The sequence below is a fragment of the Rhineura floridana genome, chromosome 7 (genome assembly GCF_030035675.1).
Source record: "Rhineura floridana isolate rRhiFlo1 chromosome 7, rRhiFlo1.hap2, whole genome shotgun sequence".
NCBI classification, from domain to species: Eukaryota; Metazoa; Chordata; class Lepidosauria; order Squamata; family Rhineuridae; genus Rhineura; species Rhineura floridana.
Genome location: NC_084486.1, coordinates 115,273,882 through 115,301,610, shown reverse-complemented (window position 1 = coordinate 115,301,610; position 27,729 = coordinate 115,273,882). Strand labels below are relative to the sequence as shown.

The 27,729-nt window shown below is 43.8% G+C and overlaps 1 protein-coding gene across 2 annotated transcripts in view; it reads left to right on the top strand.

Moving 5' to 3' along the window:
- PLOD2 (procollagen-lysine,2-oxoglutarate 5-dioxygenase 2) overlaps positions 1 to 15,545 on the top strand; it is a 93,943-nt gene extending 78,398 nt beyond the window's left edge. Inside the window, exons 12-20 of one of the 2 annotated variants that reach the window (XM_061636951.1) lie at positions 755 to 880; positions 2,361 to 2,502; positions 3,659 to 3,721; positions 6,950 to 7,063; positions 7,287 to 7,352; positions 10,308 to 10,412; positions 11,419 to 11,565; positions 12,098 to 12,223; positions 14,526 to 15,545. In XM_061636951.1, coding sequence (XP_061492935.1) covers positions 755 to 880; positions 2,361 to 2,502; positions 3,659 to 3,721; positions 6,950 to 7,063; positions 7,287 to 7,352; positions 10,308 to 10,412; positions 11,419 to 11,565; positions 12,098 to 12,223; positions 14,526 to 14,681 — 1,045 coding nt within the window. In that variant the 3' untranslated portion in view covers positions 14,682 to 15,545. The remainder of the gene's footprint in view (positions 1 to 754; positions 881 to 2,360; positions 2,503 to 3,658; positions 3,722 to 6,949; positions 7,064 to 7,286; positions 7,353 to 10,307; positions 10,413 to 11,418; positions 11,566 to 12,097; positions 12,224 to 14,525) is intronic. The other variant, XM_061636952.1, reaches the window with a different exon arrangement.
- Positions 15,546 to 27,729: the final 12,184 nt, after the last annotated feature.

Below are 27,729 nucleotides of genomic sequence, written 5' to 3'. Positions count from 1 at the left end.
TTTGCACAACATAGGAAACGGACCTTTAGTGTGGCAGCACCTACCCTGTGGAATTCCCCCCCCTTAAATATTAGACAGGCACCATCTCAGTTATCTTTTCGGCGCCTATTGAAGACCTTTCTCTTTCAAGAAGCCTTTGAAGTTGAAGCCTTAACCCGTTGCTTTTTAATATGTTTTTAAACTTTTTTTAAAAAAAATGTTTTTAAAGATGTTTTGTTTTAATGTATTTTAAAGTCTGTTTTTATGATGTTTTAAAGTGTTTTTAGTGCTTTTATTTGCTGCCCTACGCTCCTGCTGGGAGGAAGGGTGGGATATAAATTAAATAATAAATAAAATAAATGAATAGAAATGAAAATGATGGAATAGGAGATTTTATGCATGCATCATGTATGCTCCTCCAGTGAGCTATGGCCCTGTAACTTCTCATTACGGTTGGTGCTTTACAGATGTTTATATTTTCTTTTATTTCATTCCTGTGTCAAAGTGATGGTTATAAATGCATGTTTATGAGCAAACAGACAAACCAAAGGCCTGGGCAGAATCTGGAAATGCCTACTTCCTCTAGGCATCTCAAAGGCATTGACTTGAATACCAAAGAGGCCTGTGGTAGCTGTTACATTCCCCACTCCCTTTCCCTGCTGTTCTCCAATTATAGAGCTGCTCCTTTAGACTTGTATAGTTGAGCTTCACATTTCAATCTTATATTAGCTAGACCTTTGTGTTAACTTCCAATGTAATTCTATTTTTAAAACAGAAAGATGATTGCTCCTCTTGTACCGCGTCATGGGAAGCTTTGGTCAAACTTTTGGGGTGCACTGAGTGCTGACGGATATTATGCTCGATCTGAAGACTATGTGGATATTGTCCAAGGAAATAGAGTGTGAGTTAACCTTATGTTGTGTATTAATTCCACATACAGATATATGTTGACCAACAACTTAATTTTTTTTTTGACCAACAAATATGAATAGTAGCGGTTTCGGATGTTAGGGGTTCAAACTCCCACTGAAAGTAGTGGTAACTGAAGTTATGACTAACTTGTCCCATTGATTTCAATGGGGAACTAAGTTCAATCAACAAAGTATGGATCCAAGTCAACAGTGTGTTGTGGGGGTGGAATATTTTCCTCCCCCCCCTTTTTTTTTTTGCAGAACCAGCTTGTTTAAATACATGTTGATTTAGTATGCATATACTGAATCTTCTGTGAAGGTTTCTGAATGTGAAGCACTTTTAAGAAACTAATCATCTGTGAGTGGTTTTCAACCTTTGTTGTTGTTGATGATAATGAATCCCATGTTGAGAGATTCTGTGTAACTCCAACCCCCCCTTCCTGCCTGCCCCCCAATTTAAGTAAAAAATAAAAATAAAATAAAAACAAAGTAAAAACTGGTAAGAAATAATGTATTAAACAATCATTAAGTTTTGCATAACCCGGCAGCTATTCATGGAACCTTAGTTGCAAACCAGTGATCTAGACAGTGTGACTCATGTACTTCTGAACTGCTAGCATTATCTGTATTAAATGTCTTCAGCATACCCAAACAATTTACTGTTCCCATACCTTCTATATATTTCCGTTGTGGCTTTTTCCTCAGCCAGAAGCCATAAACGAACTGATAAGTGGGTTCTTGGCAAGGTGCTTTTAATTCTCACTGTGAAATCCATTTCTTTATAATTGGCATAGCTTTTAATTTGTAAGCTGTTTTTTTAAAAAATGATAGTTTGTGTTCTGCCTATAGCTTTAATTAAATAAAAATGTGAGTTTTAAAACTGAATGACAATAATTCAGCTATGAATAAGTGTCATTTTGTTATTTAATTTGTGTGTGTGAGAGAGAGAGGGGGGAGAGAGACCTTTCTCTGAGAGATGAAGAAAATTTGATAGATTTACTTATTGTTTGAACAGCTTTATAAACTTGCCACAGGGTGAAGCAGTATACTAGGATTTGAGTTTCTACAGCTGGGTGTTAAAAGTAATTTTAGGATAGATCAATATATGCCTTTCTCCATGCGGTTGTGTTTCCAAATATTCCACAGTGAACCAATTGGTCTAGTTTGGAAAAGAACAGTGTTCTGTAAATTCTGCATACTGAGTTTGCACTGTGGAGCTTCTCTATAACAAGAGTACAAATTATGCAAATTGTTATGCTCCCATAATATTTTTATCCTGTTTCATGAGTAGAAGAAGACTATGGGAAACAAATTGGTTCTCTGCTGCAACCTCCTTCCTTTATAAAGTTCAAGCACAAACTTAGCAAATTTGAACAAAATGTTTGAGGTCATGTTTGTGTTTTGCAAGTTTACAAAATTATGAAACTAGAATGACATTCACCACAACTCCATTTACCATTTCTTTCATAGAGGTGTATGGAATGTCCCATACGTGGCTAATATATACTTGATCAAAGGACAAACACTCAGATCTGAGATGAAAGAGAGAAACTATTTTGCACGGGACAGATTGGATCCTGATATGGCCCTTTGCAGGAATGCCAGGGAAATGGTAAGTTGCATGTGCTGCAGCTGCCTTGAAAATGCCTTGCTACACTCTGGTTGTTGTTCCGTCTTTCCATTTGCAAGTACTAGCCAATTTTTTGTGAGTTAAAATCATTTTTGTTACTTTTTTAACCTCTTTACAAAGTTACAATGTCAGCAGTTTAACCAATACAAAATTTTTCTTTACTTTATTTATACTTAATATTCATAAATATTGTGTGCTGCCTAGTTCTGAATACAAAATTACTTTTAATAATGTGAACTTAATCAATACCTATTTCATATGGTAATTATAGCTTAGCATTGATTTTCTGTTTTTTTTAAAAAGATTGTTCTTGTTTTGAGTTAATAAACCATTGCAAATACTATATATTGTACGAAAGATGCAGTAGTACTGGTGTCACATTATTGCATTTTAGAATTGTCTCTTTCAAGGCAGAAATGATTGATTTTGTTATTTCAAGGCAGATTACATTTTGCTAAACAGGAACAATGCTCCTTGTCGTTATTAGCATTTAATGGATGTTAACATTATGAGAACATATATGAATATCATTGCAATACAAATGTAAATCTGTATCTGTACTGATATTTACACTAGTTCCAGAGCAGAATCAAATGACAGCTATTTCCAGGCAATGTAGCATTGAAAAATAATTTTGCTGAATTGAACAAGAAAAGTTGGCAAGTATTAAAGTTTATTCCCTCCTTTAACAAGGCATGATTTTCTTTTGTTCGTACTCATTCTACAGAATAGTCCAATCAACATTCTCTTGTTCTCAACCTTCCCGGCATCAGTTATTGCAATCTGTGCTTACCATGTGCTCATGTTCAACTAATCTGACTTGGTGGCTCATCAGGGAAAAAAAAGCCTTCTTTTTCTCATTCTCATGCTGTGAAGCAGCCTGGTACGAGCTTCTGTCTCTGTGTGTTTTTTTCTTAAAAACAATTATTGCAGCAGATAAGGGGCTGATAAGCTTTTAACCTATACACGATAAGCTTTGCTTGGAGCTGCATGCTGTTGTAAAGGTTCTTAAAGAATACCAGCTTTTGATTAAAGGATGCTGTTTATCTAACATGGCAGCAGAAACCTAATACACCTCTAACAGTGTGAAAGAGAGCAATGAAAGGTCAACTGACTTGGTCCTTCTCCTTCATTTTAGACCTTACAAAGGGAAAAAGACTCCCCTTCTGCGGAAACATTCCATATGCTCAGAGCCCCAAAGGTTTTGCTTTCTGTTCTTTTTTTATTCATTTATTACAATGCAGTGTTACTGTTCTAGAGGAAGATCTTTTCCTCCTCTTCCTTTACCCTAGTAATAACTGGACACCATTTTGTCTTGAGCTTTGAGCCCCACGGCCATTCAAAAAGATAGGTTTAAATCAAAAGATTCATGAGTGGAAGGAAAACGGCTGTCAGTGCTGTTCTGCACAAACATTTTGGCAAGAGTTCACATGGATATCAGTAGGTTCTATAGAGAGTCATGCTTTTGCTTGTACAACAGATTGCACAAGCTCTTGTGAAACCTCTAGCACAAGCATAAGGATATATATATGGTAACAGCATTTGTACGTTGGCAGCTGATGAAGGCGGAAGCTGAAACGTTTTGTTAATATAATAAAAACCTCTGGTTAATCACAATTACGTATATATATATATATATATATATATATATATACTCTTCTTCCTCAGTGCTTTATCACAGGAGGTGAGCAGAAGATGCCTTCTGCATGTGCAAGAGCAACTTTCAATCCAATATCCCACACTTTTTAGCATGTAAGCCAGTGTGCTAGTGTACCTAAATGTGTATATAAAGAAGCACACCAGACAAAACTCTCTATCATTTGTAGAGGTGAGGCCCTATTCTTACGGCTACATTTCATGTGGTGTAATCACCAGAAGGTGGCTTTTCCTCATTCTTTGAACCACAATGCCTTCTTGTGATACAGCTCTCTGCTTCCCAATGGTAAAACAGAATACAAAGCATGTGAGAATTACAAATGTTGTGCCATTGTTTGAGTCATAATAGGTGCAAGGTAAGATCCGTTATCCATTCATCTAATAATATCACTCAGCTGACAATAAGGCTTTGCTCAGCAGAATAGGAAAAGAAGCACTTTTTTGGCTATTTCCCCTCCACCTATAGCCCCCACCTTCCTGGATGTGCTCCAGAAGGTTTCCCAGTCCTTTGGAGCAGATTTAGGTGAATAAAGGATGCAGGGGGAAGGAGAAATCACAGGAAGTTGCTTCCTTCCCCATTCTGCTGACAGAAGTCTTAATGTCACCTGAGCAACTCCATTGGATACAATCCAAATTATGTAGCCCCATTAATTAGTAAATTAATTCTGCCACTCCATATCACGTGAGAGATGGTTCTCACTGTTAGCTAACAGAGGAAGCCACAATTATTAGTCATGACATAAGGCTAAATTTCAAAATAGATTGTTTTGCCCCTGGAAGACTAGTAAAAGTAATGGAATATACTGACAAAACAAGTGGTACCTATTTCCTAGTCTGAATTTCACTGCACCAGCCATCCTGAAATCAAGAACCAAACAACCATTGAGTTAAAATACAACTGAATGGCCTTTGTGTAGTTAAAACTGGATGCAATTCAATGGCTTTGTGTTGTTGAGCCAAGTTACCTAATCTCTGTTGTCCATTTCAGCATTAGGAACTATTGCTTAATAAGGGTTGCTTGCTGTTCCCCTAACACACATTTTTTACTATCTTGTTCTGATGACAACTGAAGCTCTCCCATGCTGGTAAAAACAGAACATATGGTTTTCCTTCATTTCTAATGAGAAATGATGTCTCTAAAGCAATGACATGGTTTTAAATACACCCACTGTCAAAAGCATGTTTTACCACTGTATTTCTCCAGTTCTATGCTGAAGCAACTCCACTGGAAATAATGGAGCATAAGACAGTGGTATGGTGTATTTTTGTAGCAGAGGGGAGTGTTACCTAATCATTATTTAACTATTTTTGACAGCTCTGTTGACTTGGCTTTTTGTATTTATTTTTTTTAATGAGAGCCATTGGTTGAGTACATGTTTTTCATGTTTGTTCAAAATATAGCCATTAATAACACTTTTTTTAACAACCCCCCCTACCCTTATATAGTTGAATTGGCATATCCACCTCATTGCTCGCGCAACATGGCCTGAGATAACATTTGTCACATCTACCCCAGCCTTTGACAACCTTGTGCCTTCCAGATGTTTTGGATTACAAATCCCAGCAGCACCAGACTGCCCTATCCTTATAACTGGGAAAACGTACAGAGATCCATTTCCTTAGAGACAGTAGACACAAACCCAGAAGTAAATCAGGAAGTACCTCATAGAAGAGGTACACATTTATCATGTGGGCTTGAAGTTACTATCACTGTTTTTGTTCAACAGCTGCTCCCCCTTGGTGATTCTACTAGTATGTTTAGAAAGGGAGCATGGGGATTGGTGTGCCTGACATCTGGCTTGCAGGTGACCAGCATGCTGTTATATCACTGCAGCAGTCATCCAGAAAACCATAGTTGTCAGAAAAAGCACCATTATTCAGAATGGTGCAGGAAGTCAGGGGATTGGGCCATGATAAATACAACTGTATCTTTGATCAATTTGAAAATGTAGGTGTTTTTAAAGCAAGTTGATCTTGAAAAAGAAAATAATTTGCCTTCCAAATTTATTTACTGATTTGAAGTTAAGCAGTCCCACTGGGATCATGCAGCTGTAGTTAGCATTCATTTTGCTCTTCATTCTTATTAAAACATTACATGGTGGTTTGTGGTTTTCATCATATTCATAAAATTAACTATTTTGAGGAAGCATTTTCATTACAGGTCAACTCATCAAAGGATCTGGTAGGAAATAGGCTGAAACTGGCACTATATAATGTTTTAACATAGGCTTACTTTTGTTCTCATGTTCTTATCTGAATTCAGCAGATTTATATTTGTTTATTATTTAGGACAAAGGACAACTAATTAAAATGTTGAAAAAGAAATATGTTCCCCCTATGAATGAAACCTGATTGTTCATCATCAGTTACATAAATATACAGATAATAACACTTTTGAGGCTGCTATGTGGAGTGTCTCTGACAGAGACAAGGAGCTCCTCATGTGCAGAGGCTTCTCCATCCACTTCCATGAGTTGGGAATTCTCCATATCAGAGCTTGGAAAAGTTACTTTTTTGAACTATAACTCCCATCAGCCCCAGCAAGCATGGCCACTGGATTGGGCTGATGGGAGTTGTAGTTCAAAAAAGTAACTTTTCCAAGCTGCAAATTTTCCACTGCATGTACAAATTACATATGAAAGAGAACCAAATTCCTCCATATCAAAATTTATGCTGAGTACTGAGTAATGACAGACTGAATAATAGGATTTCTTCAGTATTTCCAACTGTTAAATGTAATCACTAACATAAGGATATTTTTGTCTGGTGTTAGGGTGTCTTTATGTACATCACTAACAGGCATGAATTTGGAAGACTTATATCAACTGCCAACTACAATACTTCTCACTACAACAATGATCTTTGGCAGATCTTTGAAAATCCTGTGGTATGTATCAAAGTATGCAATACAATTATTTTCAGTTTTTTCTTAAAAAGTAACCTCTTTGTTTTGAGATAAATCACAAACAGTTTTCTTACATGTGGGTCTTCCTCTATTTCATTTTTCAACATTGACTTCCTTTGCTCAATGTGGGGAAAAATACTATGTTCTAAGCACTTACGTTGGGTGGTGTTTTTTTTTAATCTAACGAACCAATGTTTCTTCCCAGGATTGGAAGGAAACATACATAAGCCCCAACTACTCAAAAATCTTCACTGAAAATATAGTGGAGCAGGTAAGCATTGCAATATTTCCATTAATATTAAGGGTGATTCTTATTAGTTGCCTGGCATGGAATTTCCTTGCTTTGTTCACTCACTTTTTATGGAGCATCCAAACAAAGCCATAATCAAAACAGTGTCTTCCTGAATTTTCCTTGTAGTTCTTCCATCTTTTCTCAGGCTGGAGAAAGTCTGACTTGACTTTTTTTTAGGGCAGAAGAATACTGCAATATGCACAGGTGCCTTTAGTGTCTTTCTTGTTTCTTAAGAGGACTGTTTTTGACACAGGTAGAGATGTACCAAGTAGGAGAATCTAGCACATCTCAGCACACATTCACTGTAAGTTTTACGGTAGATGCCATTTTATTACCTTGCAATTATTATTTTTTAAAAGAGTATTACAGCTCTAAAAATGATTGGGGTGGGAAGCATTCCAGTCCCATATTAGCAATGCATTTTCCCCTAATTAAACAATTTTATTTTACACTCCCGATCCAAAATGAATAGTTTTTGGACATTTCCTGAGTAAATAAAGATGAGCATGCTTAAATAAATAAATGCTTAGTATGTATAGCACAGTGGGGAGGACAGCCTGGCTGGGAGTCCAGAGTCCGTGAGTTCAAATCCCCGCTCATGTCTCCTGGGTGTCAAAGGCAAGCTAAAGATCACCCCCACAGTGAGTGGATCAGGGGTTACGTGCCCTGCCACCTGTGCAGCTGTGGGCAAGCTGCATAGTCCCAAGGAGCCCAGTTGCCCCCCAGCTGGCAGTTGCGGACAAGGAAGGGGCTGGCTTGTGCAGCTGTGGCAAGCTGAGCAGGCCCTTAGCCAGCTGGGGAGGACTAGCCTCAGAGGGAGGCAATGGTAAACCCCCTCTGAATACCGCCTACCATAAAAACCCTTTTCATAGGGTAGCCATACATCTACTTGAAGGCAGTCCATTTCCATTTCACTAAATAAATAAATGATTTTTCTTTTGCGGTTTGTTTGGAAGATTACCCCTCCTCACACTCCTCATGGTGATTCAGGTGAACTGGGCCTTCCCTGTCTTCATCCACAGTTGCTTTGTCACACCCACTGGTGTGGATGGAAGATAGCAGAATAAACAAACCAAAAAAGTGCAATAATAGTGTGAAAAATCTGCTTATAGGTTACAGCAGAAGAGGTAATGATCACCTGTAAAAGCTACCCATAGTAAGAGCCATAAGGCGGTGATGGTTGCAGTTATAATCAAACAGAAGTACGGCTTCTCTTTTCTGCACCTGAATATGCATAGTCCCCTGCAAAACTTAGGCTTGTATCCAAGGACTTCTGCTTGCACAACAGAACTTTCCCTCCTTCTACTCCCATGCATGCCCCCCCAATCTATTCTGGGGTTTCCCCCCCGACCCTCCAGAGCAGATGGGGGAGCTCAGAAAGGAGAGGGAGGTGAAATTCCATTGTATAAACAGAAGCTCTTGTGCAACTGGACAGTTTTATTGGATACAACCCTCTGTATCTTTTATGGGGAGGATGGGTACAAAACACACAGTGGTTAATATGAACACAGGGAAATAATGATACAGCTCAGCACTAATAACTAGATTTGGAGACTCTCTGTACCACTCTCATTTCAGCATGCTTTTTAAGTGAATTCTCAGAGGAAAGAATGGAAATTCAAGCTCATAGACCTGTAGCAGATGTGTGCCTGCCAGCCCTCCTCTGTCCCCAGCCTTCACTTCAACTAATTTATATCTTCCCACACTTTCTTAAACTTGTAAGGGCAGCTGGGGGGGGGAAGTGCAGGAGAGTAATTGGCTGGAAAGAAGCCCCGCTCTACTGCCTTCCCTTTTCTTGATGAGACTTAGAGACCTCTACCTCCTTATGAATGCACCTTCCATTTCTCCAATTTTTCTCTCTAGCATAAATGTTGAGGGTGCAAGAAGGGGGAAGGCTACTTCTTAGGTCCGTATTAAGCCTTTTCAATTTTACCACCAGGAATTTCCTGTTGGAAAGGCTTTAAAACAGCCCTCCCCCAACCTGGTGCCCACTTCCAGATGTTTTGGGCTACAACATACATGTGCTCTAGCCAGCATGACCTGTGGTCAGGGATGATGGGAGTTGTAGTCCAGCAGCATTTGAGGAAGGCAGTCCTTTTCTTCATGAAGCTTATTTATGAGCCATGCCAAGATTCAAACATTTCAAGATTTTGATTTGGATTGGAGAGAGCTCACTATTTATGAACTGTGTGTGTACTTCTGTACCTCACCCACCCACCCAAAACATGACAGCAACACTACTTGACAGAAAACCTACTGGGGGTGAGATGGCCCAATTCTCTGCTTAGATTATGACAAGCCATTCCTCCATTAACAGACCTGACTTTCTATGCTGTGCTAGTACATGCTATCTCTCCAACGTGCTTGGGGGAAGAATCAGCAGGACAAGAGCCGACCTCTGGTGTCAAGAGTAGCACCATCTTGGAAGATTGGCCCAGATCCTTGGAGTCACTGGAGACCTGAGTAGCTATTTGAGTTGCTCACATCATAGTGCTAGTCCTGCTAGGGAAACCCAAATTACAAGAGCAGAAAATGTTCTTTCCCTCAAATATGAGAACACTGGGTAGATCAATATAAATATAACATGCTAGTGTGGGCATTTGTGGGCACATGAGAGGAAGCTGCTCTACATTGACTGACCCAAGGAGCCACTGAAATGGTTCCTCCTTTCATATAATTAGAGATTTCACATCATTTTCACCAATGCAACTGGCCAATACAGAACAACCAGTGCAAACTATTTTATTTAAATCCACAAGCTAAAAGACAGGAAATAACATTTTTTTAAAAATTAAAGGAGTGAGACTAGTTGTAGTTATGGACCAAGAATTCCTTCAGTACTCCTTTCTCTAAATTTAGCAAAAGGTATGCAGCAGCCTTGTCAGATACCCACAGGAGCACACAATGCTAATGCTATATGTTTCCCACTTATAGCCATGCCCGGATGTGTTTTGGTTCCCCATATTTTCTGAGACAGCCTGTGATGAACTGGTACAGGAGATGGAACATTGTGGACAATGGTCAGGTGGAAAACACCATGTAAGCATAATTGTTGGATTTTTTTAAAAAAAAATTATATGAGCACTATTAAAATTAAAAGTAAAGTATTTGTTGCTGGAAAAAGCTGAGCACAATCTAGTCCCTCTGTGATTGCAGAGTGGGGCTGCTGGATGCCACTGTGCGAGGCACCCATGAGATTCCCACTCCAGGTAATGGGCAGTGTGGTACAACATGCATGCACACAGACAAGGGGGAGTTAAAGGACTCCCTGGATCTCTATAGTGTGTAGGAGGGGCAGGATTGTGCCTGGTGTTTTAAGCAGGGCTGCAATATTTAATTTTAGATCAATAAACTAAACTTTTGATTAATTAATTGGTCAGGACTAATTTTCATCAGTAGGCCACCTTTATTCTTCTCAAACGGTTTGGCTTTGATGTGTTACTTTTTGTTATAAAAACTGCATTACAATGATGATAGTATGATAGAAATCACAATATAATAGAAATAACATTGTGCCTACAAGATCATTATTTACATCATCTACATTATTTACAAATTATTATTTACATCAGAGAGTGTTAATATAGTAAGGAATGATAGAAGAAATTGCCATATTTAATATTTTCCTTAATGAATGCTATCTATATTACATTGTAAGTCAGTTTATACCTCCAATATCTTAAAAAGCAGGTGGTTATTAATCTAAAATGTCTTTAATAATCAGTTGCCAGTTTAATAATGAGTTGTCATTTTAATTTTTTTAATGTACCATACACTGATAGACTTATTCACCAAATAACTTACTAGTGGTTAAAAGATATTATCAATTCTTTACATAATACATTTGATATAAGAAGAGATTACCATTTTGGTCTCAGAAATTCAGCCATATGTCACATATCTTTGTGTACCAGGATATGTCAGAAGTTATTGAGTATGAACACTTTAGAATTACACAGGCACACCCTACTTTACAAAGTGTCCTGTGTGTCTTGAAAAGATACTCCTCATTCTATTTGAACATTTCTGTGATGTCTTGTTTTAGGACAGCCGTATTTCTGGAGGATATGAAAACGTTCCCACTGATGACATTCACATGAAACAAGTTGGGCTGGAAAATGTGTGGCTACATTTTATTAGAGAATTCATAGCACCCGTAACACTAAAGGTGTTTGCTGGTTACTATACAAAGGTAGGTTAAAACTGTTATTAAAATGTAAGACTTAAAGACTCAATCCAGTCAAGCACAGGTGTGGCACCTACACACAGAGTAGTCGTGCCAGGCTGAGTAGATTCCCCTTTGCCTACTAGCCCCTCTGCCAACACAAATGCCCCAACACAAGCGCAAGCAGCATGAGAGGGTATTGCAGTTAACAGGAGGTCTATTCATGCCTCCCTTAACCCTGGCCCTACCTCTGCTTCTTCCTCATGCAAATTACTCATCCTCTGAAGCCAAAATCAGACACCTAGTAGTATTTCACTTTCATTTATGAATGGCTTACTGTGAAGTATGTGCTAGGCATTAGAAACTCTGTGTGTGCAGGCAGACAATCTTAAGAAAAAAAGGAGACCAAAGAAAGAGGGGATTTGGAAGTAAAGGAGATACTTTGCACAGTTGAGATGTGTGGAGGGAAGAGACGTGATATTTACTATCACAGGGAGAATGCTTGTTGGATTCCCATGGTGAGTTATCCTTTCTTAATTATCCCATTGTTTCTGTCCAGGGCTATGCCTTGCTGAATTTTGTTGTGAAATACACTACAGAGAGACAACGCTCCCTTAGACCTCATCATGACTCATCTACATTTACTATCAACATTGCTCTCAACAAAGTAGGAGAAGATTTTGAAGTAAGTTTGGAGCATAACTGGTTGTTTTACAATTGCTCTTTCAGTTTCTCTGATTTGTTTCCACTGTGTATGCTTAGAAGACCCAAATAAGAAATTGGCACCACAATCATAACAATTGAGTCTCACCTGTGGTGCTTATGAAACATTAGAATAGTGTTTCTTGCAAATGCCGATATAGTTGCATCATGTTGCAGAGATACAACAGTCGAAGCATCAACCAGAAGACTTTATTTAGTGCAGAAATCAGGGATAGGATTATGTTTTATAGCTGGTGATAGCATACATTGTGAGGAGTGCTTGCTGGGGAAGGAGATGGGAATATGGAGTGACTAGTTTCCTGATCAACTATTTGTTTTGTTGAAGGGTCACTTTGCAAATAGTTTAAGGCAATGGTGAGCAGAAGGTAGATTGCAGTATAATTTGCAGTACACCAGCAAGGTTTCTGACTTAGTTGGCCTCAAAAAGCCGTTCTTTAAAAAACAACAATAAAAAACAGGTCTTTAGAATCCCTGATCAGTAGTAGGGGAGCAATGTGAATGGAGTGGTGGTGAAGCCACCATATCTGAAGCCCCACTGCTCACACTGACTATGTCAGAAGTTGGGGGGCAGAATTTTCACAGCAGAGAAGCCCGGATCAAGCCCCTCTCTGGCTCCTGGACCAGGTTAGGATCCAGCATGTCTGTCACCAGGCCAGCTCCACCCGCTCCCTGCCCCATTCTGTCCTATTTTGGAGCTTCATACTGGCTATCACCAGTGGGAACACAGATGGCAATCAGCACATGCCGTTGGGCAGCAGAGCCCCCACCAACGGAGCCCAATGGAGGAAAATCTCTATCACATTCTAACTTTCAACCCCAGCAGCATGGAATGTTCTGTGATTCAAAAGCAGATTTGTACATTTATAGGCAAGTTGTACAAGTGGGTGGCTCATGAGGTGCAGTAGATAATTGGCCATCATTTTGCACCTGGATTCATCCCCACCCATCCACTGTATGGATCTTGGGGTAGCAGTGAAAAAGATACTGCACCCCAAGGTCTGCCCATGCCTGGTTTAAGGAATAGAGCCCCAAAGCTCCGATCCTTGCCCCTCAAAATGGTGTGTATTTTTGCCACAGAAACTCCCCCTTTTTCCCTCTAGGTTGGCAACTGACTTAAGGTGTCACATCTCAGTGTAATGGGATTATGTTAGGGATCTCCAGTTCCTGATACCTTGAGTAGAGGAACTTGAAGACGTTGGACCTATAACGCTAAGCCAAACAAATCACACCTGCTGCACTCTTCCCCTGGTTCTGCTGCTGCCATGCTACTGTACTATCTGGGGCTAAGCCACAGTTTGGGTTAGTATTATATCTAAACCCAAGCTCATGGTTTCGCTCAGAATTTCCCAACCTTTGGGTCTCCAGATGTTGTTGGAGTACAACTCCCATCAGCTCCAGCCAGCATGGCCAACAGTCAGGAATTATGGGAGTCCGGCAACATCTGGGGACCCAAAGGTTGGGAAAGGCTGGTTTATCTTACTCCAGACAGTGGAGGCTAGTCCATTGGGACTATTGGGGCACTGCCTCACCAACCTCTGTCTGTCCTCAGCCAGCATGCACCTGCCTGCCTTCTTACTTACAACCAGTCCAAGTGGGTGGCCCTGACTGTCACCTTCCTCCTCCTCCTCCTCCTCAATCTCAGTGTTGCTCTTGTAGAACTCCGCAAAGAGGATAGCGACAAAACTAGAATTAGTTGACTTTGTCTGCCATTGGCTCTGGCTGCACCTACTCTTGGGCTCCTTATCTACTGCCCCACCAGCTCCAATGGACACCAACCACCACTGACTCCAGATTTGTCTAGAGGAGACAAACCACAGGCCCGAGTTCAGATGTAATGCTAAGCTAAAATGTGGTTTAGGCCTGGGTATCACAACAGCAACAGGCTCAGGTGAGGAACACAGTGGCTGTGATTTTCACTCTGGGAACACGCATTTATTTGCTCACACTAAGGCAAGAGTTGGCTTTGCATTACATGCAAACTGGACCAATATGTTGTCTATTATGCAATTTTCACAATGATGTTGCACATCAAAGTTAGCCCTGTATCTGAATTAGAATGGGAGACCCAAATATCATGGTGGGAGAAGATGTGTTATTGTTGAAATGCAGCTTGGCCCAAATTAGTGCACTTGTTTTCAGAACTGAATTTTAACTCCAAATATTGGCTTGGTTTTCAAAACTCTTTACACTGAAGAACTCCCAGTTTCTACTTATTTCTGTGGCATTTCTATAATAACAGAAAATTACTTCTGATTCTTTTATAGGGAGGTGGATGTAAATTTCTGAGATACAATTGCTCAATTGAATCACCCAGGAAAGGATGGAGTTTCATGCATCCAGGAAGACTTACTCATTTACATGAAGGACTTCCCATTTTGAAAGGAACTAGATACATTGCAGTATCATTTATTGACCCTTAATGTTATTTCCCTGGCCTCTTAAAGATGTTTGGCAATTATGACAAACTCTTATTTGTAATCCTTCTTCCAGAAGATGGTGACAAATGAAGCTTCTTCTAGACCGCTGCTTTACTTTGGGCTAAAAGAATGAAATAATAAAAAAAAAACCAAACACTTTTTTTTTTTAATCTTCAAACATCTGATCTGAGCCTTGAGCTGTAAAGTAAAATAATAATGATAATGATAATTTTTTTCTTTTGCTGTCTGAAAAGGGGGGAGGAAATTCCTTGATGCAGACAATCTATAAAGTTTTTCATGTGGGTTTTCCATCCATTATGAATATCAATGTGAAATCTGTGCATATCTTGATTAAAGAAAATATCTATGCATATTGAGATATCTTCAGATATCTATGCATATTATAAGAAAGAGAAGTGCATTATAGAGAAATGCAAATCATTGACAAATATATATATGGGTACTATAAAAAGCCTTTAAAAGAAGAAATACTCTTCTTTTGGAAGAGTATTTAGAAGTATGTTCTCACCAAGTGTCCTTTAATTGAGAAATATTCTGAATTAATTTTTTGTGCCAGTTCAGTGCTGGCAGTTCAGTCCCTCTTTTTGGAAACTTTGTAATACCAAGATATCTTGGAAAACAATTTTTCTACTCTTATTTAAAACTACTTGAATTTTGTATCAGGAGATAAAAGTTGAAGTTGCTCTTTTATAAAATGTGCAGGGGTTTGACTTGCCTTTGTTTTTTAAGGGATCAGTTTTAAATAATTCCTGCTGTGCCTACTGTTTGTAATTTAAATGTTACACTTGAAAAAAATGCTGAAACCATGAAACCTGAGTGCTAAAATGCACATATTTTTAAGTTTTGTGGAAATAAAGAAGTTTAAATTAAGAAAGGCTTTTGGTGTGTCTACTTTATTTAAATATACATTATTTGGTTTCTGTTTTGTAAGCAGAGTTTTTATTAAATTTTGGAGTGTTTTAAGTAAATTAACAAACTTCTACATTTTCACTCGTATGTAGGCAGTTTTCAGCAAAGCATTCACCACATCTGCAGCCACTACTGTAAAAAGGTGCAATAGTCTGAAAACATAGTGGCCACGGAATTTCTTGTACACTGGATTCCTAGAGGGTAAACTAGTTTTACAGGCCATGACGTTGCTTCAGGAGTCTTTATATAATGGGAAAAGTACAATCTATATCGTGGAGCTGTCAACCTGTGTGGTGGACAGGGTAGACCATAAATGTGAATAATCACATAGTACTGGTGGATTCCTAAAGGCACAAATCATGATCTGTTTTTTAACACATTAATACAAATTTAAACCGTAATATATATTTTGATCAATATTTGATCAATACCTGTCCAATGGATGTCAATATCTCATGGCCAAAAAGACAAAGGGTGAGTTTGGATTATTGTATCTAAATTTAATAAGAAAAGATATGAACAATCCTTTTGGCCATACATGTGGCCCCTTCAGTCCTCCAGGAAGCCTGGTTCATCTGAACCAGAAAACTATGGTTAATTGCTAGCCATGATATTAAGCCCCCTTCAAACCATGGCTTGTTCCAAACCTGTTAACCATAGTTTTCTGGTTCAGATGAAAATGGAAACTATAGTTAATGGAAGTTGGTTTGCTTACTTGTGATTTGTTTGCTCGCTCATATGGACGGGCTTGCCTGTCTGCTGGCTCATTTAGCAAAGTTATACAAGTGCAGGCCTCTGTTGCAGTCGAGGGATGAAATAAAACACAGAGGTGTCAGCTTGGGTTGAACAAGGGCCACTTTATTAAATTACAATTAAACATAAACCCAATTTAAAGTGACCTGCAGAAGGAAAACCTAGGTGCAGGAACTGTCTCTAAGCAAGTATCTTGCCATACAGCTCTCGGGCGACCAGCCCCTGTCGGAGGAAGGGCAAGCCCATGTGCTTACCTTTACCCAGGCCACACCTTGTAGGTGAGTAGGGGGGCCTTCCTACATCATCCCCACCTGGGGCTGGATAACCCTTGGGTAGATGAGATAAGTTGGCCCCAGAGGCAGCCCATATCCTGCTCTCAAGCTGGAAAGCTCTGACAGACAGGCCTCCGAAACCGCCAATCACCTCCAAAGGTGCCTAAGGGGGCCACCTAGCTGTCCTTACCTATTTCCCTTCCCGCACCTTCCCGCACCAGTGCTAAAATGATCTGCCTGGCAGGGCATTAACCTCAATGCAAATTAGCCAAATCAGCCGAAACCACCTATTGATCACAACGCCCCCTAACCCGATCCCCTCCCACTCCCATAGTGTGGAGTAGGCAAAAAACCTGCCCGCCAATGAGGGTGGGCAGGATAAAAATTCCTACTCTGCCCCGAAGCGACCCCTAGGCACACCATGAAAGAGGGAGGGGTGGGTGGGTGTCGCACTAGCAAAGAGGAGGTAGGAAGGGGCGGCTGGGCTTAAATAGGCCCTTAAACCCCGCCACTTCACACTGCACATCGCGCACGCGTAATAGACGCGACGCGCGACTCTGCCCCATCGAAAGATGGAGGCAGCAGCTTCACCTCCGGCTGCAACTAGGCCCCACTCATCAGCTATGCAGTGAGTGAGGCCTCATTTGCAGTCGAGGGGTGAAATAAAACACAGAGGTGTCAGCTTGGGGTGAACAAGGGCCACTTTATTAAATTACATTTAAACATAAACCCAATTTAAAGTGACCTGCAGAAGGAAAACCTAGGTGCGGGAACTGTCTCTAAGCAAGTATCTTGCCATACAGCTCTCAGGCGACCAGCCCCTGCCGGAGGAAGAGCAAGCCCATGTGCTTACCTTTACCCAGGCCACACCTTGTAGGTGAGTAGGGGGGCCTTCCTACGTCATCCCCACCTGGGGCTGGATAACCCTTGGGTAGATGAGATAAGTTGGCCCCAGAGGCAGCCCATATCCTGCTCTCAAGCTGGAAAGCTCTGACAGACAGGCCTCCGAAACCGCCAATCGCCTCCAAAGGTGCCTAAGGGGGGCACCTAGCTGTCCTTACCTATTTCCCTTCCCGCACCTTCCCACCACAAAAGGGGGACAAATCTCTATTTAGTCCCCCTTTACCCCACTGCCGAGAAGAACCTCTCACAGACACCTCTGCAGGTCTTTCAAGAAGAAGTCGTTACCTGCATCAGACAGGTGAACGCCATCGGCCCTGTATAGTTCAACCTGTGAATGCTGAATATGGGGATGCGCAATGGCTAAATCCCCGTGCTCAAGAAGAGCCAACCGAATATGCCGGTTGACCCTCTTCCGTGCTCTATCGAGCACCCACGGATTCCAGACCCCATGCCACACCCTACGTGGGAGCATGTCTGACCATAGCAGACGTACCGAAGGCCATCTTTGCCTTATCACCTGCATGTCCTTACATGCCTGAACCCTGAGGGCCTTGCCCTGCAGCAAACCAAGGTCATTACCAACCAGGTGAATGACCACCACGTGCGGGGCCATCCGCACTACATCCCGCTGGAACAGAGTGGGTAGGAGCCCCTCCCAACGCATTCCTTGCCGGCCAAGCCACTGTACCGTAGCCCAATGACTGAGGCCCAGCTGCGAGCCCATGCTCGACCTCGCTGCCCTCCGGGCTGCCCAGAAGATCATGCTGTGGCCGCATATGAGGATGCGCGTCTGCTCCCTCCCTGTCCAGCAACCTGCCGAAACAAATAAAACTTATTAGGCTTCCACATTCCCAAGCCCTCTAAAAGGGGCGAATGTAGCCCTTAAAGGCACTAGAGGACCAACGTCCAACTGCCTGTACTCTTGTTTGGGGAAAACCAATACCTGCTGCCGTAGAAGCAGCTCCAATTCTGAATGAATGGGTTCCAAACTGTGAGGGGTCAAACCCCAGCTTATGCAATGCTTGCTTTGTTAATGCCCCAAACTGGTATTTTGTGAGGGGAACCTCACTTGCATGGGTAAATAAATATCCATCCCCCGGTCCCTGCCAAAAATGGTTGTAATGCCCACACTGGGCAGAGGGTAGGCACTGTGGATGGGGCCACCCTGACGCGTCGTCCCTTACACTTCTGGTCTGTCTTAGACCCTCTCAGATTTATGCAATCACAACCCCCTTCCATGGTAATATCTGCCAACTGAAGGGCACGACGAGATAGGTCTCGCTTGGAGCCAGCTACCACTTCTCCAATTCGAAAGGCACCAAAAAACAGTGTGAGGGCCACTGCCTGAAATAGTGAGGCTTCATAGCTGGAGGAGCAAAGTTTGTCCCACTGGCCACTCAAGGCTATTAAAATGTCGACTGAAATAGGTCGACGGGAATCAGGGGTGGCAGGATGCTCCCTAGCCCACCCTGCCAACATGCGGCGGACCCTAAAGTCCCCTGCATTATCCTGAAAACCACCTGCCTTTGCTAAGAATGAAAGCCCCGCCAGCTTACCTTGCAGGGCCCGGACTGACAGGCCACATCTCCTGCCGTCCACCAGAAATTCCAGCAGATGACTCACTGGAATAGGCCATTCTGGTGCGTAGCCCTTGCCAGCCCAGAATTCCTGAAGTGCCCTACCTGCTCTCTGGTAGCTGGTGAGCGTGCTGGGGGCAATGGATAGGCTTATGGCCCTCTCCGACTCTGTTCTCCAATCTCCCAAATCGTAGGGGGCACGGCTTCCGGCTGAGCCCTGGCCATTGGCGCCAGCTGACGGAAACTGTCCATCTGGTTCCATGACAGAGCATCAGCAACACTATTGTCAATGCCAGGAACATGCTGTGCCCAAAAAAGAACATTGAAACGCAGGCACTGGAGAACAAAAGCCCAGACAAGGCTCATAACCCTAGCGTTCCTAGATGTAAGGGAGTTGATAACATGGACCGTGGCCATGTTATCACACCAAAAATGGACCGTAGAGTTTCTCAGCCTCTCGGCCCATAGATAAACAGCCACCACTATAGGGAAGAATTCCAGAAAGGTTAGATCCTTGTCTAAACCGTCTTGCACCCATGTCTGTGGCCATTGACCCTTACACCAGGAAGACCCAAAGACTACCCCAAAGCCATAACCTCCAGACATGTCGGATTGAACCTGTAACTCAGCCTCCAAGAGTAGGTCCTGCCTCCAGAAGGATATTCCATTGAAATCCCGTAAGAAGGAGGACCACACTGCCAGGTCAGCGTGCAAAGCTGCTGTAACTCGAAACCTATGGCGGGGTCGTGACAGCCCGACCATGGCTTCATAAACACGCCTTAAAAATGACCTGCCAGGTGCCACTACCCTGCAGGCAAAATTTAGGTGTCCTGCCAACTCTTGGAGGGTGGAAAGGGAAACCTTCCTTGCACCTGTAACTTCTGCAATCTTCCTACGGAGGATTATAAGCTTCTCTTGGGGCAGCCTGCAGCATTGCCTGCTACTGTCAATTTCAATACCCAAGAAAGTCAGAATGGGGGCTGGACCTTCGGTTTTTTCCAGGGCCAGCAGAACTCCAAGTTCCGTTGCTAGGTCCTGGAAACGTGTCATTAAATATAGGCATTCATCAGTGCCAGCCCCCCTGGCAAATAAAAAACCATCCAAATAATGTACCACCGAATTCAGACCCGTCCTTTGCTTAATAGCTCATTCCAAAAAAGTGCTAAAGCGCTCAAAAACTGCGCAAGAGATCGAGCATCCCATGGGTATTTTATTTATTTATTTTATTTATTTATTTCATTCAATTTATATACCGCCCATGGCAAAATAGCTCTCAGGGCGGTGAACAACAAGAGTAAAATACGGTACATCATAATGATAAAATCACAAAAACATGTACTAGACACAAATAGGAAAACAAAACATCACTAAACTAAAAACAAAATACATTAAAAAGATTGAAAATTATAAAATTAAAATAGTTAAAATGCCTGGGAGCATAAAAAGGTCTTTACCTGGCGCCGAAAAGATAGTAATGTAGGCGCCAGGCGTACCTCTTCAGGGAGGCTATTCCACAGCTCGGGGGCCACCACAGAAAAGGCCCTAGATCTAGTAACCACTCTCCGGGCTTCATGATGTGTTGGTACCCGGAGGAGGGCCTTAGATGCAGAACGAAGTGAGCGGGTAGGTTCATAGCAAGAGAGGCGTTCCACAAGGTATTGCGGTCCCGCACCGTGTAAGGCTTTATAGGTCAAAACCAGCACCTTGAATCTCGCCCGGAAACAGATAGGTAGCCAGTGTAGACGAGCCAGAACAGGAGTTATGTGCGAAGACCGACTGGTCCTTGTCAATAGTCTAGCTGCCGCATTCTGCACTAGCTGAAGCTTCCGGACTGTTTTCAAGGGCAGCTCTATGTAGAGCGCATTACAGTAATCCAATCTCGAAGTTACCAGAGCATGAACAACTGAGGCGAGGTCGTCATCATCAAGATAGGGGCGTAGTTGGGCTACCAAACAGAGATGGTAAAATGCGTTCCGTGCCACCGAGGCCACTTGAGCCTCGAGAGACAAGGAAGGATCAAAAAGAACCCCCATACTATGAACCTGTTCTTTCAGGGGGAGTGTAACCCCATCCAGAACAGGATGAACATCCACCATCTGAGCAGGGAAGGCATTCACCAACAGTGTCTCGGTCTTGTCTGGATTGAGTCTCAGTATATTAGCTCTCATCCAGTCCATTATCGCAGTCAGGCAACGGTTCAGCACGTCAACAGACTCACCTGAAGAAGATGAAAAGGAGAAATAGAGCTGCGTGTCAACAGCATACTGATGGCAACGCAGTCCAAAACTCCTTATGACCTCCCCCAGAGGCTTCATATAGATGTTAAAAAGCATGGGGGACAAAACCGAACCCTGACGGACTCCACAATGGAGAGTCCAGGGCATCGAGTGATGTTCCCCAAGCACTACCTTCTGGCGACGATCCACGAAGTAGGAGCGGAACCACTGCCATGCAGTACCCCCAACTCCCAACTCCGTGAGTCTCCCTAGAAGGATACCATGGTCGATGGTATCAAACGCCGCTGAGAGATCAAGGAGAATCAACAAGGGTGGGGGACCTATTAAGTTGGTCCGCTCCCTGAGGCTTATGGATCCTATGGGTTTTCAGAGGGTTCTGGGAGTTTTTCCAGCTGATAGTACTGGTGCTCCTGTCGAGGCCTTGGTCGAACTGTGGAATACAGAGATGGCCCGGGCTATCGACACGATCGCTCCCGCACGCCCTCTTCGATGCAGAGCTCATACAGCTCCGTGGTATACCCCGGAGCTGAGAGTGATGAAGCAAGAGAGAAGGAGGCTGGAGTGCAGATGGAGACGAACTCCAGAAGGATGCAATTATGCTTTGGTAAGTGCCTCTACTAAATCGTATATAAAAGCGGTAAGGGCGGCGAAGAAGTCCCACTTCGCTGCCTCTATGAGGACATCTCTCTGCCGCCCAGCAGAGCTTTTTAGGGTTGTACGAGGACTCTTACATTCTGGTCCTCAAGATACCATTGAAACATCTGAAGCTCGCTGTAACGACATTGCAGGGCACTTCCAAAATAAAATCGCATGCATCCGTAGGGACCTAGACTCTGATGTTACGACAGATGAATCCATTGAAGTGTCCAGAACACGGTCTTGTCCTTCATTATTGGATGAGTTTCAGTTGGTGCAGCTTGAGGAAGTGGACAAGGTGCTTGGAATGGTGCAGGCGACCACGTCTGCTCTAGATCCTTGTCCATCTTGGCTGGTCAAGGCTAACAGGACTGGTACCACCGGCTGGGCCAAGGAAGTGATAAATGCCTCCTTGAGTGAGGGAGTAGTCCCTAGTAGCCTCAAGGAGGCAGTAGTGAGACCTCTTTTGAAGAAACCTTCCTTAGACGCAGATAACTTGAACAATTATAGACCAGTGGCAAATATCCCCTTTTTGGGCAAGGTTCTGGAGCGGGTGGTTGCCAATCAGCTCCAGGTGCTCTTGGATGAGACCGATTATCTGGATCCGTTTCAATCCGGTTTTAGGCCTGGTTTTGGCACTGAAACAGCCTTGGTCGCCCTGTACGATGACCTCTGTCGGGAGAGGGACAGAGGGAGTGTGACTCTGTTGATTCTCCTTGATCTCTCAGCGGCGTTTGATACCATCGACCATGGTATCCTTCTGGGGAGACTCGCGGAGTTGGGAGTTGGAGGCACTGCTTGGCAGTGGTTCCGCTCCTACTTGGCGGATCGTCGCCAGAAGGTAGTACTTGGGGAACATTGCTCGACACCTTGGACTCTCCATTGTGGAGTCCCTCAGGGGTCGATTTTGTCCCCCATGCTTTTTAACATCTACATGCAGCCTCTGGGTGCCGTCATCAGGAGTTTTGGAGTGCGTTGCCACCAGTACGCTGATGACACGCAGCTCTATTTCTCCTTTTCATCTTCTACAGGTGAGTCTGTGGATGTGCTGAATCATTGCCTGACCGCGATAATGGACTGGATGAGAGCTAATAAACTGAGACTCAATCCAGACAAGACTGAGACACTGTTGGTGAATGCCTCCCCTGCCCAGATGGTGGATGTTCACCCGGTTCTAGATGGGGTCACACTCCCCTTGAAGGAACAAGTTCGTAGTCTGGGAGTTCTTTTCGATCCTTCCTTGTCTCTTGAGGCGCAAGTGGCCTCGGTGGCAAGGAATGCGTTCTACCACCTTCGGTTGGTAGCCCAGCTACGCCCCTATCTGGACAGGGATGACCTCGCCTCAGTTGTTCATGCTCTGGTAACTTCTAGGCTGGATTACTGTAATGCGCTCTACGTAGGGCTGCCCTTGAAGACAGTTCGGAAGCTTCAGCTAGTGCAAAACGCAGCAGCCAGACTGCTGACGAGGACCAGCCGGTCAGCACATATAACACCTGTTCTGGCCCGTTTGCACTGACTACCTATTTGTTTCCGACCCAGATTCAAGGTGCTGGTTTTGACCTATAAAGCCTTACACGGCATGGGACCGCAATATCTTGTGGAACGCCTCTCCCGCTATGAACCTACCCGGTCACTTCGCTCAGCATCTAAGGCCCTCCTCCGGGTACCAACCCATCGAGAAGCCCGGAGGACAGTTACTCAATCTAGGGCCTTTTCTGTAGTGGCCCCCGAACTGTGGAACAGCCTCCCCGAAGAAGTACGCCTGGTGCCTACGCTTCTATCTTTTCGGCGCCAGGTTAAGACCTGGCTATGCTCCCAGGCATTTTAAGCGTTAATGTTATAATTTAAATTTTTTATTTTTTATTTTTTTCTTTAGTTGCTGCTTGTGTTTATTGTTTGTTGTCTGATTTTATTGTTGATATTTTGTATTTTAACCTTTTTGTACACCGCCCAGAGAGCCACTCGCTATGGGCGGTCTATAAATGAAACAAATAAATAAAATAAATAAACAGTGTCACACTCCCCCTGTCTCGCTCCCGACAAAGGTCATCATACAGGGCGACCAAGGCTGTTTTGGTGCCAAAACTGGGCCTAAAACCAGATTGAAACGGATCTAGATAATCGGTTTCATCCAAGAGCACCTGGAGCTGGCTGGCAACCACCCGCTCCAAAACCTTGCCCAAAAAAGGGACATTCGCCACCAGTCTATAGTTGTTCAAATTATCTGGGTCCAAGGAAGGTTTCTTTAAAAGAGGTCTCACTACTGCCTCCCTGAGACTACTAGGGACTAATCCCTCTCTCGAGGAGGCATTAATCACTTCCTTGGCCCAGCCGGTGGTTCGAGCCCTGGTAGCTTTCACTAACCAAGATGGGCAAGGATCTATAACAGACATGGTCGCCCGAACCATTCCAAGCACCTTGTCCACTTCCTCGAGCTGCACCAACTGAAACTCATCCAATAATGAAGGACAAGGCCGTGCTCCAGACACTTCGATGGAATCATCTGTCTTAACATCGGAGTCCAGGTCCCTGTGGATGCAAGCAATCTTATTTTGAAAGTGCCCAGCAATTTCGTTGCAGCGGGCTTCAGATGTTTCTATAGTACCATGAGGGCCAGAGTGTAAAAGCCCACGCACAACTTTAAAAAGCTCCGCTGGGCGGCATAAAGATGACCTAATGGAGGCAGCAAAATAAAGCTTTTTTGCTGTCCTAACCGCTTGTATATACAGCTTATTGGTGGCACTTACCAAAGCATGATTGCATCCGTTGGGAGTTCGCCTCCATCTGCACTCCAGCCTCCTCCTCTCTTGTTTCATTGCTCTCAGCTCCGGGGTATACCACGGAGCCGTATCAGCTCTACACCGGAGAGGGCGCACGGGAGCGATCGTGTCAATAGCCCGGGTCATCTCCGTATTGCACAGTGCGACCAGGGCCTCGACAGGAGCACCAGTCTTATCAGCCGGAAAATCTCCCAGAGCCCTCTGAAAACCAACAGGATCCATCATACTCCGGGAGCGGACCAACTTAACAGGTCCTCCACCTTTGCAGAGGGAAAGAGTTACTGTAAGTCTAAATCTCAGCAAGCGGTGATCTGTCCATGACAATGGGGTAGATGAAAAACACCCCACTGCCAGATCACCATCTCCATGACTAGTGGCGAAGATCAAATCAAGTGTATGTCCCGACACATGTGTTGGGCCAGTAGAAAATTGAGACAGCCCCATTGTTCTCATGGAGGCAATGAAGTCCTGAGCCACCCCAGATAAGACAGCCTCGGCATGGACGTTGAAATCCCCCAGTACCAAAAGTCTAGGGGATCTCAACAGCACCTCCGAGACTATCTCTGTCAGCTCAGCTAAGGAAGCTGTTGGGCAGCTAGGTGGATGGTACACCAACAGTATTCCTAATCTGTCTCCCTGGCCCAACACAAGGTGGAGACACTCCAGACCAGTCGCCACCTGGACAGGGTGCCTGGTGAGAGGAAAAGAACTCCTATAGACCACAGCAACCCCCCCTCCCCGGCCCTCAGATCTACCACAGTGCTGAACCATATACCCAGGTGGGCAAAGCTGGGAAAGAGCAACTCCTCCCTGATCACCCACCCAGGTCTCGGTTATGCATGCCAGGTCGGCGCCCTCCTCCAGAATTAAATCATGGACAAGGGAGGTCTTATTATAAACCAACCTGGCATTCAAAAGCAGCACTTGGAGATCCGAGAGCTGGCTGATAGGACAACCAGCAATCCTGTGGATAGGAGGAGAACCGGAACAAGGCACAGACACGACTTGTCTGGGATGAGTTCCCCTTACCTGGCCTGTTCTCCTCCTAACACCATACCTCCCATTACCCGTCACTACGTTAATTGGGGCCCCCAAAAATCCCCCCCCGAAGGATGGAATCTTTGCTCCCAGGCACATGTTAAAAATACACAAATTCACACACACCAGCAATCATACAAGTCATTCACACTACACTAATCCACACGCGATCAACAACAGCCAACATTAAAATTATTCCTCTTCAAGCGGCAATGACAACCTCAGGGCTTCTCAGTTGATATCAAGTCGGGAGCAGATGGTAATAATCCAGATCTCACCGCACCGGTCCGAATCCATGTCTCTGGGCATGGTAAATCCCCAGCTTTACCCAATTTCACTTCAGGCCAGTTTTCTATCTTTAGATACCCATCTATTTTTATTTCCAGTTTCTTAAAAAGTTATTTCCTCTTTGCTGAGCCAGAAAGTCCTACACCAATTTTGTGTCATTTTAAATGCAACTGGTGAGAGTGCTGTGTTTTTTCCGCCTGCAGGGTCACATTGTGGCTGATTGATTCTCCTTTCGCCTTTATTGGCGAAACCCAGCATCTCGAAGTCTGCAGGGTGGACGGGCAGAAGGCGGAAAGCTGATTTAATGTCACACTTGCCCATAAGTGCACCTCGGCCACAAGCACGCACCATGCGCACTGCGGCGTCAAAGGAGGTGTAATGGACTGTACAAAGACTGTCAGGAATGAAATCATTAAATGACAGTCCATGCGGGTAGGACAAGTGATGAATCAGCCTAAACTCACCCGCCGCTTTCTTGGGCACGATCCCTAGTGGGGATATCCTAAGGGTAGGGAGTGGGGGTGACTGGAACGGGCCAAGCACCCGACCTGCCTGTACTTCTTTGTCAATTTTCATTTGTAAAATTGCCTCCATGCCTATAACTGATTTTAGATTTTGTGACATGAAGGGGGCCCTTGGCCCACCATAAGGAATTTGGAAGCCTAACAAAAACCCCTGGGAAAGAAAACGTGCATCACCAACTGCTGGGTAACCAGCAAGCAAGGTCTGCAGAACTTGCAATTTAATTGGGGAGGGGCCCTTTTCCTTGAGCAGCCCCAGGTAGGGGCTGCTTTCTACCTCCCTGTTGATCCCTGTTACCTCCTCTATAAAACCTGCCCCTGGGGCAGGCAGTACAAGGGTGTGCTGCCCCACAAATGGAACATTCGTGGCGGAAATGACACGGGTTTCGTGAGCAGACTCCTCGGGAACTAAAATCCCAGCACAGCAGCTGTTGTTGAACCCCTTGCCCCGCATTAGCGCGGGGAAGGGTAGCTGTCAACTGCCTGCTCATTAGGTGCCCACTATCACACCTGTCACCCGTCATGGCATGGGCCGCAGTCATAAACTGCAGCCACAGCTCTGGTTCCTTTTTGTCCCATGGCAGAGACCCATCGCATGCCCCGTGCATACGAAATGCCTCATCATAGGACAGCCAGGCCAGTCCTGAGAACTCCACATAAGCCCTGTAGATGATATCTAAGTACTTTAGAAGAGACAGACCCTTTGGGGGCTGTCTCTCCATCAGCACTCCAGCATATATTAAATACGCCGGCAACCAGTTGGCCCATGTGCAGTCCACCCTCCTACGTCTGGGCCTCTCCACATCACCTCCAGCATCCTTGTCTTTGTCCCACTTAGGTTGTTCCCTATATAAAAGGGAAAAGACATCGACATACTCCCCTTGCCAAATTTTTTCTTTCGTTGAAGGGAGCAGGTGGAAGCTTAAGGTGATGGACATGTCCCCAAAGGGTATAGCATTAGCTGCAACAGCCCCCAACGGGTCAGACAAATCGCCCTGGTTTACCATTGTAGTGGACAGCTGCTGCTCCTCAACCCATGTGCCTGTTAGAGCCGGCCTGCCAGGTGACACCGCAGGTGCCGGCACTTGTCCAATGCCTGCATGTTGCCAAATTTGG